This window comes from Phocoena sinus, chromosome 20, assembly GCF_008692025.1.
Source record: "Phocoena sinus isolate mPhoSin1 chromosome 20, mPhoSin1.pri, whole genome shotgun sequence".
Lineage (NCBI taxonomy): Eukaryota > Metazoa > Chordata > Mammalia > Artiodactyla > Phocoenidae > Phocoena > Phocoena sinus.
The window spans coordinates 4,898,145-4,919,070 of NC_045782.1; the positions used below are offsets into that span (position 1 = coordinate 4,898,145).

The 20,926-nt window shown below is 45.6% G+C and overlaps 1 protein-coding gene across 2 annotated transcripts in view; it reads right to left on the bottom strand.

The window, feature by feature from the left end:
• Window positions 1–20,324, bottom strand: part of MYOCD (myocardin) — a 90,243-nt gene extending 69,919 nt beyond the window's left edge. Inside the window, exon 1 of one of the 2 annotated variants that reach the window (XM_032617846.1) lies at window positions 19,922–20,324. In XM_032617846.1, the coding sequence (XP_032473737.1) occupies window positions 19,922–19,976 (55 nt within the window). In that variant the 5' untranslated portion in view covers window positions 19,977–20,324. The remainder of the gene's footprint in view (window positions 1–19,921) is intronic. The other variant, XM_032617848.1, reaches the window with a different exon arrangement.
• Between the last annotated feature and the right edge of the window lie 602 nt (window positions 20,325–20,926).

A 20,926-nucleotide genomic window follows, 5' to 3' on the forward strand; every position in this document is an offset into this window, starting at 1 on the left:
CTCCTTACCCATGAAGGACAGGACAGATTAAGTTAGAATTAGGTGCTCTCAAACTTAAAAAAAAAAAGAAACCTTTTTTTTTAATTCAAGCTGAAATCCTACATGGAAGGAAAAACAAAACAAAACAGTACCAGGGAGCACAGTAAAAGCAAAACCTCTCATGAAATGTCAGAGCTCTGTGGAGTAGTTTCAAAAATCATTGGGTTGGGTCGTCCCTAAATCCCTTCCAACTTAAATGTTATTTTTGTGATTTCGATCTTAAAAATCTCAAACCTCCAAGGAGACGTTGCTTAGGAACAGATGGAGTGATTTTTACTCAGGAACGAGGGTCTGAGGGGCGGATAACGGCGCCGCCATTGCATCAATAGAACCCTATTCCTCCAGCCCAACTTGGTCCTTTGAACCCTTCTTGCGGGGGAGTAAAGCCTCGCGAGAGGCGGGAAAGCTTCCGATTCAGAGGACCACGCCAAGGTTCCTTAGCAACAGCAGCAGAGGGAAGCCTTTCCCATCAGCAGCTGGTGGTGGGCTCTCACTGCTTCTTTAGCACCTTATTACAATGCGCTCCTGTCTCCTGGTAGAATCCTCTGTACCCTGCCTAGCAGCCAGCATCCCTTGGCAACCACAAGAGCAATCATTCCGTCAGACCGGTAACGCTGCTTGTATCCTCATTGCTCTATACGTTGTTTCATGTCCTGCATATACAATATGCCCTCTGTCTAAATGTGAATCCTTTTTATCATCTGAATATTGGAAGACAGATGCCAAAGTCCAGAATCTCACAGAAAACCGAAGTGAACTGTATTAAAAAAAAATAATAAGCTGCATCCACGGTGAATTTCTGGTTTGCACACAGGCAAAATACTTATGAGTACTGGTTAGAAGATCACCCGGAGCTCTGCCTGCTGAAATACAACAGCGGATGTCCCCTGCAAGTCACACGAGAGTTCAGGGGACCAAGTCCTGCTCCTCCCATGAAACAGCTGTGTGACCTCGGTCAAACAGACGTCACCTCTGCAGGCCTCGGCTTCCTACTAAGAGTGTTAACATTTCATGACCTTTGGCTTCATCTTTGACCCGGGTCTTTCTGTGCATGTCTCCAAATTCAAGCCTCTGAGATGTTTCTTCATCTCCGGAGTTTTCCCCACGAGATGATGACATGTCTTGTAAGAGTTCTTAGCATTATATTCGAAGTGCAGGAAAAAGAGCGCAAGACAGCAGAGCAGTATACCATCGAGGGTTCCAAGAAGTCAGATGTGAAATGCAGGGTCTTAAAGTGAACCTCCAGAGGCAAATGTGACCCAAAACAGCTATTATTTTTACAAAGGCCCCAGAATTGGTAGGATGCCCCCCCACAAAGCTACCAATTCAGTCTCTCAAAAAGTATTTAACAGTCCCTTGCTATTGGCTGAGGCATCTCCAGACATTGAGGACGATACACAGTAATTTAAGGCATGAATAATCTAATGAAGAAAAGAAGATGCCCACACATGAGTTAGATAAATAAAGTGTCACGTAACGCGTGATTAAAGAATACATATTCACAGAAGGGTACCGAGGATAAAAGAATGCAACCTTTACATTTGCAAGGGAGAATCTTAGAGGAAAGATGGTTGATAAAGGGAATTGTTGATCAAGGGAAAAGCATGCCTAAAAATTGGAATGTGGAATCCATATGGTACCTCCTGGCCAGAGCCAGCTTCATGAGCATATATGACCTGTGCCATGAGCATCCCACGCTCAGAAGGGCCCTGTGCTTAGTTTAACGCTGTGCTGTCACCACCTGAAATTGTGATCCCACATTATAATGCTGCATTGGGCCCTCACCAGATACGTAGTGTGCCCCAGAACACCAACTTTTCAAGGAGAGGGACTCCTATCGTGGGGCGGTAAGAGATAATACTGGAAAAGGAAGTCGGGATTCGTGGACAGAGGGCCTTGAAACCTACGCTGAAGTGTTCAGACTTAATCCTGTAGAAAGACGGCAGTACTGGCACTTTTTTTTTTTTAATTTATTTATCTTTGGCTGCACTGGGTCTTCACTGCTGCGCGCGGGCTTTCTCTAGTTGCGGTGAGGGGGGGCTACTCTTCATTGCGGTGCGTGGGCTTCTCATTGCGGTGGCTTCCCTTGTTGTGGAGCACGGGCTCTAGGTGCGTGGCTTCAGTAGTTGCGGCACGCGGGCTCAGTAGTTGTGGCTCGCAGGCTCAGTAGTTGTGGGTCACGGGCTTAGTTGCCCCGCGGCATGTGGGGTCTTCCCGGACCGGGGATTGAACCCGTGTGCCCTGCATTGGCAGGCGGATTCTTAACCACTGCGCCACCTGGGAAGTCCAGTACTGGCACTTTTTGAGCAGCAGAGTTATATGGTAACATTGAGATTTTAGGGTAACTAATCTCGTGTTAACATGAATGGCGGAGATGGGGCTGGTGTGAAGACTCTTATCAGGCTCCGTGGGTAAAGCAAGAAAGGTCACTTGCACATGGTGAGAATGGAGAAGAGAGGCAAGATTTGAGAAACAAGTGGAAAAGAAGAATCACTATGTCTTGATAATAAGTTAAAGATGGAGAGAAAGAGAGAGAGTCAGAGACAGGTGAATCAAATTTACATGACAATTTCTTTCATCAGACTTTGGCAAAGAAGAAATAAAACCACAAAAACTGAAGCACTGGGCTTCCCTGGTGGCGCGGTGGTTGAGAGTCCACCTGCTGATGCAGGGGACACGTGTTCGTGCCCCGGTCCGGGAGGATTCCGCATGCCGTGGAGCGGCTGGGCCCGTGAGCCATGGCCGCTGAGCCTGCGCGTCCAGAGCCTGTGCTCCGCAACAGGAGAGGCTGCAACAGTGAGAGGCCCGCGTACCGCAAACAAACAAACAAAAAAACTAAAGCATTGTTACTATAATTATTGGTAGGGCTATCAGGAGCTTTGAGGCCATGCTTTCATCTGGGAACTTGGCAGTAAGGTGAGTGCGTTAACATCACTCATCCTTCATTTCAGTCTTTCAATAGTTATTGATCTCTTACTAAATATCTAGATACCGTTTTAGACATTTAAAGATCCAGCTGCAAATAAAGCGGTCACGGACCCTGCCTATGAAAATTTTACAGCCTAGGAGGCAAAAGACATTAAACAAATAATTACAACTGTGGGTACATTATGAAAGGGAAGCTTCACGTCGTTTGGGAATTAGAGAGGCTTTTCTGGTCTTTTCTCCCAGGAAACTTAGGCAAATAAATAAATGGAGTTGTTAAGCCCATGGCACTTAATCTGCTTCCTTTCAGTTCTACTCAACTACAGCCCATTTTGTGTGTGTGCGTCCGTGCACACGCATGGGTAGTTTCCATTTCCGAAAGACTTGGCTCCCCCGATGAGAAAGGGGGAGATACTGACCATAAAGTCCCTGGCAGAGTGAGGAATGAAAGAGGAAATAAGAAGCAAGTCATACCTGCCTTTCATTATCTTCTGAACGGTTTTCCACTGAACTTACAAGGAAATGCCTTTCTGATCTGCTATGGAGGTGTTTTTTTTTTTTTTTTTATTTACGCGGGCCTCTCACTGTTGCGGCCTCTCCCGTTGCGGAGCACAGGCTCCGGACGCGCAGGCTCAGCGGCCATGGCTCACGGGTCCAGCTGCTCCGCGGCATGTGGGATCTTCCTGGACCGGGCCACGAACCCGCGCGTCCCCTGCATCGGCAGGCGGACTCTCAACCACTGCGCCACCAGGGAAGCCCCTGGAGGTGGGTTTTGTGTAGCTAAGATTTTCCCACAGGATGGCCTCTCTTCCTGATCTCAGTTTCCCCCCAAGGATGGGCATCCCCCCAGCCAGATTGGGCTTTTCCCCAGGAATTTTGGAAATTGGACTGGGCGAGAGCTGTCTACTTGGGAGCTGTCGGGAGTGGCCGTTTTCAACCACGTGAATTGGGAAAATGGTGAAGCTGGCCAACAGGGATGGGGAGAGCCAGGGAGAGTGGCCTGAAGGTATTCCAATCCCCAATTCCAGCTCATTCTCCTCCAAGTACCAACCACATTCCTGTTGCCGAGTTCCATGAGACAGCCCGGGATGCTTATAGTAAGTGCTCGCTCTTTGTTTAAGCTTGTTCAAGATTTAATTCTCTACTGGTTGCAAACCAAGAAGCTCCCTACTGATTAGTATTGAACGGGGGCTGCCGGTGGTGGTGGAAAGCTACCAGCGCAAGCAAGCAAAGCTTTGAGATCTATTTTAAAATCCTGGTCCACCAGTCAAAACTCCTAGGGGTGCAGACCTAGGGTCTGCAGAGGTGGCAAAACATACACCCCAGAGCACAATGCTGGCAGACCCAGGAGGCCAAGTTAAGCATGTCGTGGGACGCATCCTGGATGGTTGTTAATGTGGCGCCCTCTCTAGCCGATGCCAGGTAAAGACCACAAGCCCTGGACACGACAGAGCAATAGTTGGCTGAAAGCTCTCCCCTCAGAAGGGGCAGTCGTATCTGTCCAAAATTTTGGCCTTGAACTTCTTTTTGTTGAGCTCCACCCTGCGTTTAGATCAACCTTCACGTACGACCCCCGACTTCGACATCATTGCCTTCAAGGACACCGTCAGGCACAGGGCAATGGAGGATCTCCTGGTAAGTATCAAGCAGGACCACCACTGGAGGTTTCAGGGATGCTCAGAGCTGGAAGCTGATGTTGTCGGACACAGACTGTAGAAATAACTGCTCTCTCCTTGCCCAACAGGTGGCCCGCTCACAGAATTCTTTCCTTTCCCCGGCATTTTCCGACTCTGGGACAGACCCCCTTCCCAGGAGCAGGCTGTGTCACTCGTGGGTCTGATGGTACACGGGCATCAACCCGCCTAGTACAGAGGAGACGGGGGGATGAGAACTGAGAGAATGTGACCTTTTAGGCCAGGTTGTCTACACTGTTCCTGCCCCAAGCCTGGCCGTGTTCCCCAAACAAGGCTGAAAGCCAGGGATTATTTCTGTGTGTCCTGCTGACATCTGAGCACACCCTGCTCCTTGCCTTCAGAGTCCAGGTACCAAGAATAACTGTTCCCTTGACCAAGCGTTGCCCTGTGTGCAGCCAAGTGGTCACAGTGAACAAGAAGGACAGAAGCTGACTGGGTACCCGTCCATTGCTGGGGGCATCGAGAGAAGAGGCAGAGAAAATGACGATCAGGTGACTGATGCGCCCCTTGTGGTCTGATGGAGAAGGGGAGCCCGGGCTGCCGGACTGGCGTTAGTCGTCTTCACAGATGAGCAGACACGCAGGGAAGAGGCTGGGACCAGGCACCACTGTTCTTTCTTGATCTCACGAGATGTCCCGACTCTGCTTCCTTCGAGGAGATTGGGACACACGAATTCAGGCCAGCTTCCAGCACTGGGCACGTGTTGGGTAAAAACCAGGGGAATATTCACATCCAAAGAGCACCAGCTCAGAATGACCACGCAGTTATTTCAACGATCAAGCCTCACACACAGTCTCAAGTTCGAGAAGGATGTCTGTTCACACAAACACTGCGAAGCGATCCTTTCCGTAAGCACCACCCTCTCAGTTTGTCAAAACACTTGAAGACTAATTCATGCCTCAAAAGGAATTCTCTCTCACGCAGCCGGCTGCCAGGTTTGTGAGCCGAGGGCTTTTATGTTACAACATCTCAAGACACTACAGGCAGGAGGAACGCAGGCCTCGCGTGGATGTGCTGTGGGGCTGACGATGTCACTAAGGGGACAGAAGGTGCAATTTGCCTGCTCTCGGGGAGGACAGGATGAGGAAGCCAGCTCCGGCCAGCCTAGATGCCTGTGAGAAGCAGTACAGAGTAGGAGTTGCAGACGTAGGCTCTGAAGCCAGGGGTGCATATGTTCAAGTCCTAGCTTTTCCATTTACTAGTCGTGGAGTCCTATGAAATGCCCTTTGGGGCTGGGTTCTCCAATTTCTCCATCTGTGAATGTGGGGGGACGGCGGGGGACCCAAGGTACCACCCCACAGGACTGTTGTGTGGATTCAGTTCGTACATGTGAGGCACTAAAAGCAGTACCCAGCAAACAGTGAGCACCCAGTCATTCTTGGGGTGCTCTACTGGGACTGCGGTGCAAACCCCCAGAGCCATCCCCACGTGGGGAGGACCAGCTGGCGTCAGGCCACGCTGTCACCAGAACTGCCCGCTGAGCCCTGACCGCTCGGCTGCAGGGAAACTTTTTCCTCCATCACAAATAGGTCCCTGAAGCGTGCAACAGAAACTCGGCAACTGACATAAACAATTTCAAACAATCATTTCAGAAGACAAATGGTTCCATGTGGGCATCAAGATTCCTCCGGAGGCTTTCCCCACTTGTTTATGTGTTCCATGGCCTAGAGCCACGAGTGAATTAGGTGGACAGCGTGCCACCCCGGGGTGGGGTGGGGGGGGCAGGAGGGGCCTGGGGGACCAGAACCTGCTGTTTGACCTGCTTTCCTTGAAAGCTGGTGCTGGGGTGGGGGGTGGTCCTGGAGGAAAGTGACTCTGATTTTCATCTCCCAGGGTCCACCATTCATTGGGAGGGGTCACGAGATCCAGGTTCAGCCCTGCTCTGCCATGTTTCTGCGTGTGAATTTCAGTGGGTCACGAACCCTTTCTGAACCTCATTTTCCCATCCCTCTAAGGAAGGTATCATTAGACCCATTTCACAGGGTCACTGCCGTGATCAAACTAAGACTCCGTGAGCTGGGATAAATGACTACACAAACATTCAAGAGGTGAACGTAGGCGTCCAGGGAAATCCTGGATGAGAACTGGTATTAGAACTTGGAACCAAGGGTGTGCTTTACGAGGGCGAGGAAAAGGAATTCTCTCCAAATTAAGGGGAAATTTTTCATTCCACGTCGCTGTAGTCCTGGAATAGAGACTGAAGTTCTTTCGAGATCCTCAGTGAAGCCTGTGGTATGCTGTGCTAGCATTGAAAGCACATATTGCCTCTTCTGGTTATAAAACATATTTCCATTTCATTAGCTATTCTTTGAAAGTACCATCTATAACACGCACGTTATATTACATTTCCGTGTCTTCAAACATTCTCCCTTTGTTGAGCATTTTGAGTTTTTCCTTCAGTTTTTCTGTAGCATGTATAACACTACAAAGAATATAGATCTTTGACTCGTCATATGAAGTGTATAGTATATACATAATATACAATAGACATATGTGTATATTATATACTCACACCATTACATAATCATGATATATATAATAGTGACTGATATAAATATATATAACATATAATAGTGTGAGTATATATATATATGTACACATATACTGTACCTTTAAAGTTTGAGAAAATAGTAAATGTAGGTATATTAAAATTTTTTTAAGCGTTAGAAAATAATCTTGGCTCTACCGTTTTTACAAGGTTTTGAAACAACCAAACATAACATTTAAGAACATTTTCTGTCTCTGGGACATTCCATAGCGCTGGGTTCTAGTCTATGTGCTAAGACCAGAACCTTCTACAGAGACTGGTATTCTACTAAAGCCAAAGGCTGCTTTGCCATTTCTATGCCTATTCTGTTCTCCTCTCCCAGCTAATACTGTATCCAACTTGCTGAATTTCACCTCTCTCTCTAATCTAGCCCTTTGAACCTTGAAGCCAGTGCAGATGGCTACTATGTGCGAAGAACGCTCTAAGCAGAAGAACCATTTATTTTGCTGAGAGCCACTGGCCTTGAAAAAGCCAGGCATCGGCCCATCTTTGCACCATCGATGTCTTCCCAGGCTGCATGTTCCTCAGAGGATCACACTGAGAACTTGGTTCTGGGAGCCCAGAACTCTGATTCTAAATCTAATAAGTAACCTTGCGCAGATTTCTCTTTTTTTTTTTTTAGCGGTACGCGGGCCTCTCACTGTTGTGGCCTCTCCCGCTGCGGAGCACAGGCTCCGGACGCGCAGGCTCAGCGGCCATGGCTCACGGGCCCAGCCGCTCCGCGGCATGTGGGATCTTCCCGGACCGGGGCACGAACCCGCGTCCCCTGCATCGGCAGGCGGACTCTCAACCACTGCACCACCAGGGAAGCCCTTTGGGCAGATTTCGTAATGTCCCAGACTCTCAGTCTCCTCATCCGCACGACCAGTTTTGTAATCGCACAGAGTTGTTATGAAAATATAAGCGTATCAACTTGCGAGTTTAATGCACCATAAAAATAAAAGGTATTATAATTTAGCAGGGTGCTGTCTGATCCTCAAACACTGTTCCCTCTGGAGAGAGCTCTTCGCCTTGGTTTCAGTTTTAGACAGAACAATATTTTCGATTACAAGGGTGTAGGATTTGGGCTCTCAGTGGAGCCCGAAGAACAGCCATGAGCCACGCTAACCCTTACAGCCAACTGGTAACCTTGCAAGGTCCCAGACAAGGCCTGGGGCTCTTGTCGGAAACACATAAGGACCTGAGCTGGACAACTACCCCTGTCTGGAGGATGAAAATGATAATAATGCCTTTCTCAAAATTTTCTTTGAAAGGGAAGGAATAAGTGATAGTACGTACATAAATCACTTTATAGAACACAGTGTAAATCCTATAATGATAATGAGTATATGCAACATTCTCAAACACCACCTGTGGTAAAAAGAAACGAGAAGAAGTAGCAGCAAGTCTCACGAGATAACCACAAGATGGTTGTAAATTTAGAAACAATATGATATTTTATAATAATATTGAAGTAATTTTAGATATTGCAGATTAACCTCCTATAGCATATTGATATAAATAATGATATCATCACGAATATTAATCCGTGGATGAAACCGTTACCATTGACGGAGTACACAAGGACATCCCTGCACTAGGTCCGATACCTTTTTTGTCATTTCACTAAAGCCTCACAAAATTTCCACAGGGCAGGCAATTTTGTTCCCACCTTCACAGACGGAAGAGTGGAGAGCTTGAAGGATATGCTCAAGTTCATACGACCAGGAAAGGTGGAGCCAGGATCTGACCCCAGGTCAGTGAGACTGTAGGGCTTGTATCACGATATACACATTAGAATTTTCCAACACAGATTAATCGGAGGGGGTGCCGATGTTCAGTCTCAGCTACGGACCAAGTTTTCTCGGTTGTAGTCTATGAACGTGGACGTGCTCTCGGATTGGTGGGAGTCTGTAACAACTTAAACCTCCTAGGTGTTCAGCCAACCTGTTTCAGCGGCTCCTCAGTTAAGGAATCTTTCATCTCCTGTGACTACATGGCTTAAAACTGAATACTCAAGCAATGTCCACTGCTAATTCACGTATTACCAAAGTTATTCCTGCTTACTATAGAAGATACAGGAGACACTGAATAGATCATCAAGATAAGGGACACAGGAATATAAGAAAGAAGATAAGAAAAATTAAAAATTACTCATTTTCTCACCACCCAGAGATAATCACTGAGAACGGATCCTTCTAGACTTTGTTGTATGCTTGAATGCTTTTGGTATATCTGTGGTGTGTTTTGATCCCTAACTTGCTGAGCCTAAAATATTTCAGCTATCAAAGTATTTTTTTTTTTAAAGGGAACACTTGTACACGGTTGATGGGAATGTAAGTCGGTGCAGCCACTGTGGAAAACAGTATGGGGGTTCCTCAAAAAACTAAAGATAGAACTACCATATGACCCAACGGTTTCTCTCCCGGGCATATGTCTGAAAAAAGCAAAACCACAAATTTGAAAAGATACATGCACCCCAATGTTCACAGCAGCATTATTTACAATTGCCAAGATACAGAAGCAACTGAGTGTCCATCAACAGATGGATGAAGATGAATAGATAAAGAAGATGTGGTCTATTTATACAATGGAATATTACTCAGCCATAAAAAAGAATGAGCTTTTGCCATTTGCAGCAACATAGATGGACTTGGAGGGAATTGTGCTAAATGAAGTAAGTCGGTCAGAAAAAGACAAATACTGTAGGATACCACTGATAGGTGTAATCTAAAAAATACAACAAACTAGTGAATGTAACAAAAAAGAAGCAGACTCGCAGAACAAACTCGTGGTTACCAGTGGGAGGGGGGACGGGCAATAAAGGGGTGGAGGAGTGGAGGTACAAACTACTGGGTATAAAATAGGCTCAAGGATATACTGCACAACATGGGGAATACAGCCAATATTTTGTAGTAACTGTAAATGGAAAGTAACTTTTAAAAATTGTATAAAAAATTTAGAAATACAAAAACGTTTTTTTTTTCCCACTGCCTTTTGATCAAGAAGTGAGCATGATATTTAGAATCTACTGACATTTCTGTGTGTGTTTGGGGAGGGTGCTAAATTTAAAACTGTCTTCTAATATTTTATGTCATGTCACTTATTTATTGTATAACTGAAAGTTTGTGCCCTTTTATTACCAACCTCTCCCTATTTCCTCCACCTCCCAGCCCCTGGCAACCATCACTTGATTCTCTGTTATTTGATATTCCTTACATGTTCAGTGTCTTAGGGCAAGTCTGTTCTTGTTGTTGGTGGTTTTCAAAAATATCTTGAAATTTTTTCATCAGATAAACTGAGATTAAAATACTCAAGTTTCATTAAAAGTCCTGGGATTTGGGAGAGATGGCATGTATAATTTACAGGTTAATTAGTATTAGAAACAAGTAGCTTAGTAAATCGCTATTTAGAAAATCACGGACAATAATGGCAGTTGGGTATAAACCTGAAGTTGTAGTCCAGAACTCCACTGGAATGTAGAATTAAATCCACTGGGCCAAGTGTGTGCGTGTGGGATGGGCGGTGGAGGGGGAGGGTGGGAGAAGCGAGGTTTAGCTTGTGATAGAGATGGTCATCATGGCACAGATGGGATCAGACCTCGTCTCTGCCGTTTACCAGTTACGTTACTCCGACTAAGCTGTTTGACATCTTGAGCCTCAGTTTCCTCATCTATGAAACGGAATAAGCATACCTGTCTCATAGCATTTTTTGTAAGGATTAAATGAGATACTGAAAATGTCACAGATAACAGGTTCCCAGTAACTCTTGGTCCTGTTCTCTTCTCCTTTGATGAAGCATCAATCATATTTGGAAATACGGTCACATTTGGTCCCCAAATAGCAGATCACACAGAGGCAGCCAAAGGTTTCCAAAGGTATCAGGTACTTGTGGCTCCTTTTCCTTTTCATTCTTGACTGAAAAGGTGTGAAAAGCTCACTGAACACCAGTCCGCATTGGATAAGTATCCAAGATGACTCTGAGTTAGTTCTATCACAGGGTCAAATATTCACTGCCACGTGGAAAAGGGACTACGGTTAAGCTTGGTGCATTGTTAAGTGCTCCAGAAATACAAGCTACCAGAGCGGATCATAAAGATTCCTATCCGTGATTTCCACACTTGGATTATTTCCTCTAAAGGATGAGTATCCTGTAAAACGATCCAGAGGAAGAAAGAGTCTATGTGCGTGAAGATTTCCATAGTAGTGTTGTTTATAACATAAAGAAGTATAACTGGCTTAACATTCCACTACAAGTGGAATTATTATGTACTCACTTGGTGGAATAGGATACAGTCTTTAAAACAAGAATTATGCTACCATGCAGCAGCCTGGACAACTGCTTATGATATCATGCTGACTGCTAAAAAGGCTGAGCTTAACTTAGACGTACGCTCTGACCACAGCTTTGTAAAGTTCTTTACGCGCCTGCACAAGGGCAGGAAGGGAACACAAAACAGTGAAGACATTTGAAGTATTGAGGAAATGATTGTTCAATGAATGTTGAATAGCATTTTCTTGGACTTAGCCTGTTTTGAAGCCCCACGGCCCCTGTCTGGAGCCTGAGTATCGGAAAATCTCGTGTGGAACTTCCCCTCAGACCAAGAAACCAGCCCAATCAGTCATGAGGACAAGAGAGTCGAATGACTTCCTGAAAGGAGAGTGTTTCCCGGAAGGAGGAACGTCAAAACAGCTTATGGGGTATTTTCCAGTCATTATCTGTGAAACAGGGATATTCCTGGGGGTTACTGGACTATATTTTATGAGAAAGAACTGATGACTTTGCACTACTTAAGAGTCCAAGGCGAAAGAGATGCAGATTGAAGGATGGATAACTTGTTTGAGTGGCAGTTCAAATTGAGATGTTAGGCAAGACATGCTAAGAATTTGAGAGTCTGTGTATTCGCTGATCACTGCTGCGCGTACCAAGTGATGGTTAAGGTCCTCCACGGGGGAACCCAATAAATATATTTTACAATATTACAGTGGCTTAATCCCCTGCTTCTACTGCTAGAATTCTACTGCTTTCTCTAATGATCTAAGGTGGCTGAAAACAGCAAACGTCAACTGGTGTAACTGAAATGTGAGAGAACTACTCTAGTGGTATCTGTAGAGAAACAGGAGAATTTATCTTCCTTCAACCAACAGGAGAAAAGAATGAAATTATTCTTCCTTCAGCGGTTTCTGAGGGCACTTTGCTGTGCTCTGTAAAAAATGAAAGTCAGGAATCAGCCTTATTTATTCCGACTTTCTGGGAATAAATGACATTATAAAAAATGTGGAGACCCTTGTATTTTCCTCTAAGGATGATAATGCAGATGTAGTTAGGTAAAGCTTGACTCACCAGCTGTTCTAGATGATATCAGAATAGAAATTAGTGCACATTACTGACTTAAACACTGTCTGCTTAATAAAGTAGAAAAAACTAAATACTAAAATCATAAGGCTGAAAAAAACTATCATTTGGCTAATGGGTGGCTTTGGTTATTTTTTAAAATCCTATTTACGTCTATCAAAACCACTACTCCATGCTTCTCTCTCGTGCGATTCTTGCCACCAGGTCAAGTAATCCCTTCCCATGTGGGGAATGGAGACGTCTTTCTGCAGAAGAAAGCCTTGATAATTCTACAAAACTCTTTCCCTCACAAATTGCAGCGATCGTTTTACCACAATGAAACAAGATGCCCAGCGAGCTGCAATGACTTTCCCAAGATCTTGGAGTCAGAGAGTGGGCGTGATGGGCTCCCCCTACAGGTCTGCCCACAGGAGAGCGGGCATGAGACTGGAAAGACTGATACCTGGGCAACACACCTGCCAGCTTCACTTTTCTGATCTGGGCAGAGATTCAAGATAGCTCTTCATGGCCTTCCCTGGTGGCGCAGTGGTTACGAATCTGCCTGCCAATGCAGGGGACACGGGTTCGGGCCCTGGTTCGGGAAAATCCCACATACCGTGGAGCAACTAAGCCCGTGCGCCACAACTACTGAGCCTGTGCTCTAGAGCCTGCGAGCCGCAACTACTGAGCCTGTGCGCCTAGAGCCCGTGCTCCCAATAAGAGAAGCCACTGCAACGAGAAGCCTGCACGCCACAAAGAAGAGTAGCCCCTGCTCACCACAACTAGAGAAAGCCCGCACGCAGCAACGAAGACCCAACACAGCCAAAAATAAAATAAAAAATAAAATAAATTTAATTAAAAAAAAAAAACTCGTCACCATCTGCTAGAGGACCAGTGAGTTCATGCCAGTAAGATGGAAATAAATATGAAAGACCACTTCATGTTCCAACATCTCCTATTCAGGTCTGGCTTCTTTGAGGTATGTAAAATCCTCAAAGTGCTGGGTTAAGCACTTCTGCTTCTGCCAGGCACTTGTGTTGTTCTCCAATTCAACCCAATTAGATCAGAATCCATTCAATTTGGTTCAGTCCTATCTGACAAACTCTTACTGTGTCTGTCATATACTGTAGCAGATAAAAGATGAATGCCACTCTTTATGGTCTTAAAAAACCCATGTTTTCAATTTTTTTCAAAGACCCCAGATACATATAATTGGATTCATCATCATCCCTGGTCCAAGTCACACTGTCATCATCAGCCCATGAATGAACATTATTTAATTAATTTGCTGAATAATCAACGTGCATGTCACCACCGCTCAACCTAAGACCACCACCAATAACCTTTCTCCTACTCAGGCTCCATGCCTAGCTCTTCCCCTTGCCTCTCCTACTGCAGAGGTAACTACTTTTCTGAATTTTGTACTTATATTCACTCATTCTTTTTTTGTTCTAGTCTTAAGCACCACTCCTTCAATATGCCTAAAATCTATATAAAAGCATAGACTGGTTACTTTTGTTTCTGAATAGTCTGTGGGGAAAATAAAATGTATCTATTCAAGGCATTGTTAATGGTGCCTTATCTATGCCAATCACTGTGCGAGGTGCCGGGGGAATAAAGCAGTGAAAACGAAGGAACAGACAAAAATTCCTGCCCTCGTGAACGATCAAGTAAAATGTTTAGTGTCCTCCATAGTGATAGGAGCAATGGGTAATAATAAGGCAGGTTAGGTGCAGGGGGGCAGTTTGGGGCTCTTGCTACAGTAATTAAGATGCTGGGGGAGGCCACCTGGTATATGAGGTGAAGGCAATGGTCTGAAGTAGATGGGCTGGCCCCTGAATGTTCCACTAGCTTTAAAAAAAGATTTAAAAGTCCCATTTAGCACTTAAAACACACTCATCTTTTAAAACCCCGGTAACTGTGTTCTCATGTGGACTTCTAGAAGGCTTGCAGGAACCACGCACAGGGTATTAGAGGGTCAGCTCTAACATTCCACGTGAGGACATGGGACGGGTCTTTTCTGCTTCCCAATCGAACCCCCAGCTCCTAACACAGTCTCCATTACAAGGGAAACATGGAAGAAATATTCCTGCATGTTTGTTGAATGAATGAATGAACACGTAACTCTCGTATAGCATTTTTTCAGCATCTTTCAGGTTGCCTGTGAGCTCCTTGGGGACATGGGTTATAATCCTCTGATGGATATTCCCGGGGTGGGGCCTTGGTGCCAATAAATAACGGAGGTTTGAGCAGTGAAAGGGGCACCCAGCACGGGAGGAAGCAGCCAGGAAGGAAAAGCAACAGAATGCGCACCTGGCTGGGTGCGGAGGGCTTGCCAGCTTCCTAGACACAGAGATTAACCCCATGAGAGAAATCACTGTCGGAAACTGTGAGTTTTTCTGTCCAGAAAGAATTCTCCACGATGTGTTTGTCCAGCTAAACTTGCCCTCTGAGATGCTGTGTGAATAAAGGTGAAGCATGTCTCGGAATCCCTGCCTTTCAGAAGCTCATAATAGACATGAGAAATAGTAAAGGCTTCAGAAATCCTGCAATTAAAAATCCAATTTAATTTTTCACTATACTTTGCTTCCCTCTTTTTAAAATTTCCTGCTGAACAACTTGAACATGCTGTGGAGTTAGTCTTCTGTGGACCTCCCTGGGGAAAACACCGGTATTATGGCTGAATAATCTATATTAAAGGAAAAGTGCTACAGAACGAAGTCTGCAGGAGAGAGGCATGGGAGGGGTTACAGTTAGGAATGCCTTATTGGAAGCTGCTGTCACAGGTAGAATAATGTCCCCTCCTCGAAGATGTCTACATCCTAATCCCTGGAACCAATGAATATGTTACCTTACATGGTCCTATGGACTAAAATGTGTCCTCCACACACCAGATTCAGAAGCTCTAACTCCCGTATGTCATAGTATTTGGAGATGCGGGGCCTTTGGAAATGATTAGGTTTAAATGAGGTCCTGATGGTGGGGCCTTCATGATGAGATTAGTATCCTTGTGAGAAGAGATCAGAGAGCTCGCTGTCTGTCTGTCTCTCTTTCTCTGTGCCATGTGAGGACACAGCGAGAAGATGGCCGTCGGCAAGCCAAGAAGATAGCTCTCACCAGAACCTTTCCATGATGGCACCCTGAACTTGGACTTCCGGCCCCCAGAACTGTGAGAAAATAGATTTCTGTTGTTTTGCTACCCAGTCTATGGTATTTTGTTACAGTAGCCCATGCTGACTAAAACGCGTGGCACAGGGGAATTAAGGCTGCTAATCAATTGACCTTTTAAAATAGGGGGATTATCCTGTATATTTTATGTTTATTAGTTTAGAGTTAGCTCTGAGTGCAGGGGTAAAACCTCACTCATTTTTGAATTCCCGGTATCTGTCATAGCACCCGGCATATAGTAGGCTCTGCCTTTGTGGTTACAGGAAAATGTTGTAACCATGGGCAAATGAGAGATATTTTGATAGCACATTAAGTAAACAAGTAGTAAATTTTTATATCACTGAAATAATTTTACTTCAAAATTCACCTTTGTTTTAATATTAGAATATATACCAATATTCTACTGGTCATTTCAATAGCAAAATGGAATTTGGGAATAGATATTTGTGCTCCAGTAAACGTCACACCCAAAAGTTGTCAAGGAAATTTAGAAAAGAAGACTGAACACGTGAAGCAATTGAAACGATTGTCTTAGAATAATCGTATCTTAGAATAATCTTAGAATAAGAATGGGTTAATTATAAAGATGGCAGGTGTGAATTATTCATTAATCCACGCGAGAAAAATTTATTGCGCATCTATGTCCCGTTCCCTGAGGATATGACAGTTAAAAAATGTCATAGTAACACTTTTATGAAGTTTATAGTCTTCAAAAGTTTACAGAAGTACTCAGGGACGTTCATTTGGGAAAATATCAAATCTTAGGGCTGGAAGCAACTGCAGAGATGAACCAGTCAAATCCTCTGTTTTGTAGATGACAAAAATGAGATCTGAAAAGGTCAATTAAATAAGGTAAATATATATAGTTTTATAGCCTAGTTGCCACAGAAAATGCAAAGTGCCTAGTTCAGGTGAAAGTATGCTCCCAATATAGGCTAAAAAATTAATCATTGTTTATCTGAAATTCAAATTTAATTAGGAATCCTGTATTTTTATTTGCGAAATCTGACAGCCCTAAACTTTCCGGGGATGGAGGTAAGGTCATGGCAGGAAGCAGAGTCTGCCTTTGTATGAGCTGTTTGGGAAGAAGAGAAAAAGAGAAAAAAGCAAAAGAAACACAATGGTTCTTTAGAAGGGAAACCCACTAATGGACCTCTCTCTCTCCTTTTGATCCTTTGTGCATGGTGTGTGTGTGTGTGTGTGTGTGTTTGTGTGTGTGTGTGTACACATGTATGGGTCCTTGTGTCTTACTGACACAAGGATTATGGTATTGAGGAAAATTACTGACAGTGATACTGATTACAGATACTGACATAACAACAGTGAAAAGATGAAAAACAATAAAAATGTGGTTAGTTTAAAAGCAACATTAATGACTGCATTTAAGCAAACTGCCTCTGATTTATGCCCCACTGGCACACAGCCCAATCACAATTTTGCTTATTTCCAATCTTTGCATTTTCAGAGAACCATAAAATGTTTCTAAAGGGTCTGAGAACTCACCTAGTCCAACCCTGACATTTACAGATGAAGTAACCAAGACTCAGAAGAAGTGACAAACCCAGGACCACCCTGCCTAAGAATTTAAATAATAGAACAACACTTTTTGAGGGCTTACTAAGTGCCAGGCATTTTTCTAAATGCTCTACTTGCAGTATCACATTTAGTCATCACAACAATCCTATAACCATTCTCATCATTCAGACGAAGCAAACTGAGGCAGATAAAGATGTAATTTAGCTAAGGTTCGAGGTTATACAGCCGATAAGGAGAAGTACCTGCTAAAAACCCAGAGAGTTTGGCACTAGACCTGCACATTCGATTGTGAAACCCTGCGGCCTCTCCAGTAAGATGAGTGTGTATCACTAAACACGTTCACCCATTAAACTTTCGTGTTTATTGCTCCAGTAGCACCGCTTTGCAGTTAATAACAAGGTCACTGGAATACAGCTTATAGAAAGTCAGTTGCAAGCTGTTACCATACATGTCAGTTTCAGAGTCAAAACAGTTACCTGTTCCCTTACAAACCAGCCCTACACACAGGCCCCTTGGTATGATCGATTTCGTTTCCTGTATTTTTTGTTTGAAACTTTTTAAATGAAATACACCAGAACCCACTGTCAAAGCAAACATTAGCCCTGAGATAGAGTTTTATGAGTTCACATTTTGAGTAGTTTGTGAAAGAAAAGAAGAAGAAAAAAAGAAAACAAGAGAGAAAGAGAGAGAGAGAAATCAAAGCAGAGAAGAGGCCTTCTTTATTCATTGTCAGCCATAAAATAAATCGAGGTCTCTTAGGAAGAGGCCCTCTTGTTCGCATGCTGCCAGCCAGACTTCTGTGCTCCCGCAGCTAGGGCTGTAATTATCTCCAGGAAGAATAATCCCCGTCCTCAACACTACATTTACTTAGTTTTACATTCAACTTGTCTTCTTCTCTATCTTTTAGGAGATATCAACCCCTTGCATTCAGAGGACCAAACCACTTTGTCCATTTCCAGACCCCGTTTCCCTGTTTATCAAAGGTAGAGGATTAAGCCTGCCTATGTCTGCTTCGATAGCATAGCATGTCTTCCCAAAGCAATCCTTCCTGTGATACAGAAGCCTGTCCCAGTTTAAAAAAAAAAAAACAAAAGTGAGGCTGCCATCGGAATTCTCGGAAGCCCCAGGGTCTAGGTCTGCAGGGTCCACCTGGGAGACACCAGGACTCCGTGGACCCACCAAAGCAGGAATTAAGAACACTGTCTTCCTTGCCTCTGCACTGCAGCTGAAGGAAGCATTCGTCTGGTAAGTCTGTTTCGCAATTCTACTATCAAGTACATCACCAAGTCCATCTAGAGACAAACCAGCTCCTCCCCTGCCCCTGCAGGAAACTGGCAAGGGTGCCTTTGAAATGAGCGTAGCTTCTTGGAAAACAAATCCACATCCTCTCTTCTTCAGAAAGGTGGCAGTGTTGCCCTGCGGTTTTGACCAAATTGCAAAGCAGTGGCCATGTCTCTAGTTGGATTAACAGACCAACCGCCTCACCTCACCACGGAAAGGAAAGGATGGATTAATCCACTGCAGAACCTAGTCCCTGACAGACCGGCCCCGGATCTTCGGGGCAATGAGTCTTGTAGCTGCCTCCGTTCTCAAGTTTTCATCTCGCTTTGACGGTACAGAGACATAGAAAATCTCCAGTGGACCCCACAGACATCTAAAAGCCAGGAGCATCTAAGCAAGTCCCAGAGGACCCTACTTTCCAGCATCCACTCTTCTCATTTTTTGGTAACATCCGTCCAAGTGAAATGCTGCGTGGTCCCACTTAGAAGGGCTATGGAAAACTTAGCAAACTATGCCAGCATCCTTCTAACACCTGTTATGGGAAATGTTCACATCACAGTTTATATAAAGTAACCCATCTTCTAAGCGGAAGTTGTACCGTTTACTGAGCAGTTTGTTACCACTTTCATAAAACCGATATTCTACACAGAGCTATTGACAAAGAACCAAAGAAGTCTCCCCGTCTCAGTGTGGAGACCCACACACATCAACACCTTCCAGGGGCGAGTTACCACCCTATGTGTGAGGCAGTTAAAGGCCCGTCTCCTCTCCACTCACCTTCACTCAGCGTCCTCTGAGAAGTTCCTCTATCGCCACTAACACAGAAATTTGGGGGAAAAGTCTCCATTTATAAACATCAGATGGTTTGGGAAAAAATATTTGTGGCACTGGACTTCTTTTTTTCCTACAGTGATGTCATTTTAAATACTTGGTGTGCTCCAAATTTGCTATTTTTACTTCCCCCAAGTGACTTTTTTTGGGAAATACATTTGTTTGGATTAGCTCCATTTGAAGTGACTCCTGTATCTAATACAACAGCATCAGGTTCATTGTCTCAGCAATTCTGACGGATACTGTGCAGCTCTCCAACTTGAAATCCCCTATTTGCTCACTTTCAAGGTTATTCCTGTTGGATGGACCCCTCCAGAATTTCTACTCGCAAACAGAGAGACAAAAGTAAAAGGACTGGCCTTTTCACAAACAAAAACCACACTCTATGACTCAAAGCATTTACAGCAGAAGACATTAAAGGCCCCCCAAGGCACATACAATTCTTCACTTGCCAAATGTGCTTTTGGGGAACAGAGTTGAAGTAGCCAAGGTGCTGGCTTTGAAACATTTATTGGAAAGCAGTGTGGAGTTGAGACGTGCAGAAGAGGAAAAGTTGAAGAAGGAATGCCAAGTGCCTTAGCCCTACCTGATCTGAACTTGCTCCTAATCAGCAATGAGTGCTCAGACCCCAGGAGTGTCATGTTGAGTCTCAGCGAGCCGCTGGTCCCTTGGCCAGATGGCCCCTGACTTCCACCAGGTACGGACTCCCGGGAGCCCAGCTGACCGCAGTTAACAACCCAGAATTCATCCAACTCTCCGCGAGCTCCCCCGGGTAGGAGTACAGTGGCAGCCAGTGACCGAAACCAGTGTCCCCAGAAAAGTGGCGGCCTCGCCGCGCGGGGCTACGCCACTCTCAGCTGGCGGGACCCTGCGCCTCCTCGGGGTCTGGCGGGGCGCCGCGGCATCCCAGGCGTGCGCGGCTGATGTCATAGGCTGCCCGCGCTCCTCGAGCATCCCCACCACGCCTTTATGAAGGTCCCCAGTTTGCTATCTGATCCTTTTTTTTACTACTGACAGGAGCTCAGCCAATCAGGAGTGGCAAGCGGGCCCGGGACGCGGAGCAGCCGGAGGAGTCCCGGGAGCCGGTCTGAACTCTTGGCTGCGGGCGGCGCGGGGGCGGGAGGCAGGGATGCGGAGGGCGCGCGCGGGGGGCGGAGCCGGGAGCCGAGAGCCGCGGGGAGGGGAGGGGCGCCGCGTAGCGTCAGGCGCGCAGGTGGGCGGGCCAGGTGGGAGGGTGGGGACCCCGGGGCGGGGGTGGGAGGGGGCCTGCATCCCTGCAGCCTGGCAGGCGGGAGGCGGGCGGCGGGCGGCGGGCGGTGGGCGTGGCCCACCCCGGGAGGGGACTTGCGCGCCCGCGCACCCGGGGCGCACCGAGCTTGGCAAGCAGGCTGGACCCCTGGCAAATAACCGAGGCTTCCAACGCACCAGGGTGAGCACATTCTCTCTCCGTTTGCGCAGGCAGAGACGGAGCATACATGTCGCAGTTCCCGTATCAAACCTGGATACACGTCCACGGAGAAAACGAAACGCCTTTCATTTTTCTGGGATATGCTCTTTTTGGACAAACCTGACTCAGGCTGTCTGCAGGTGC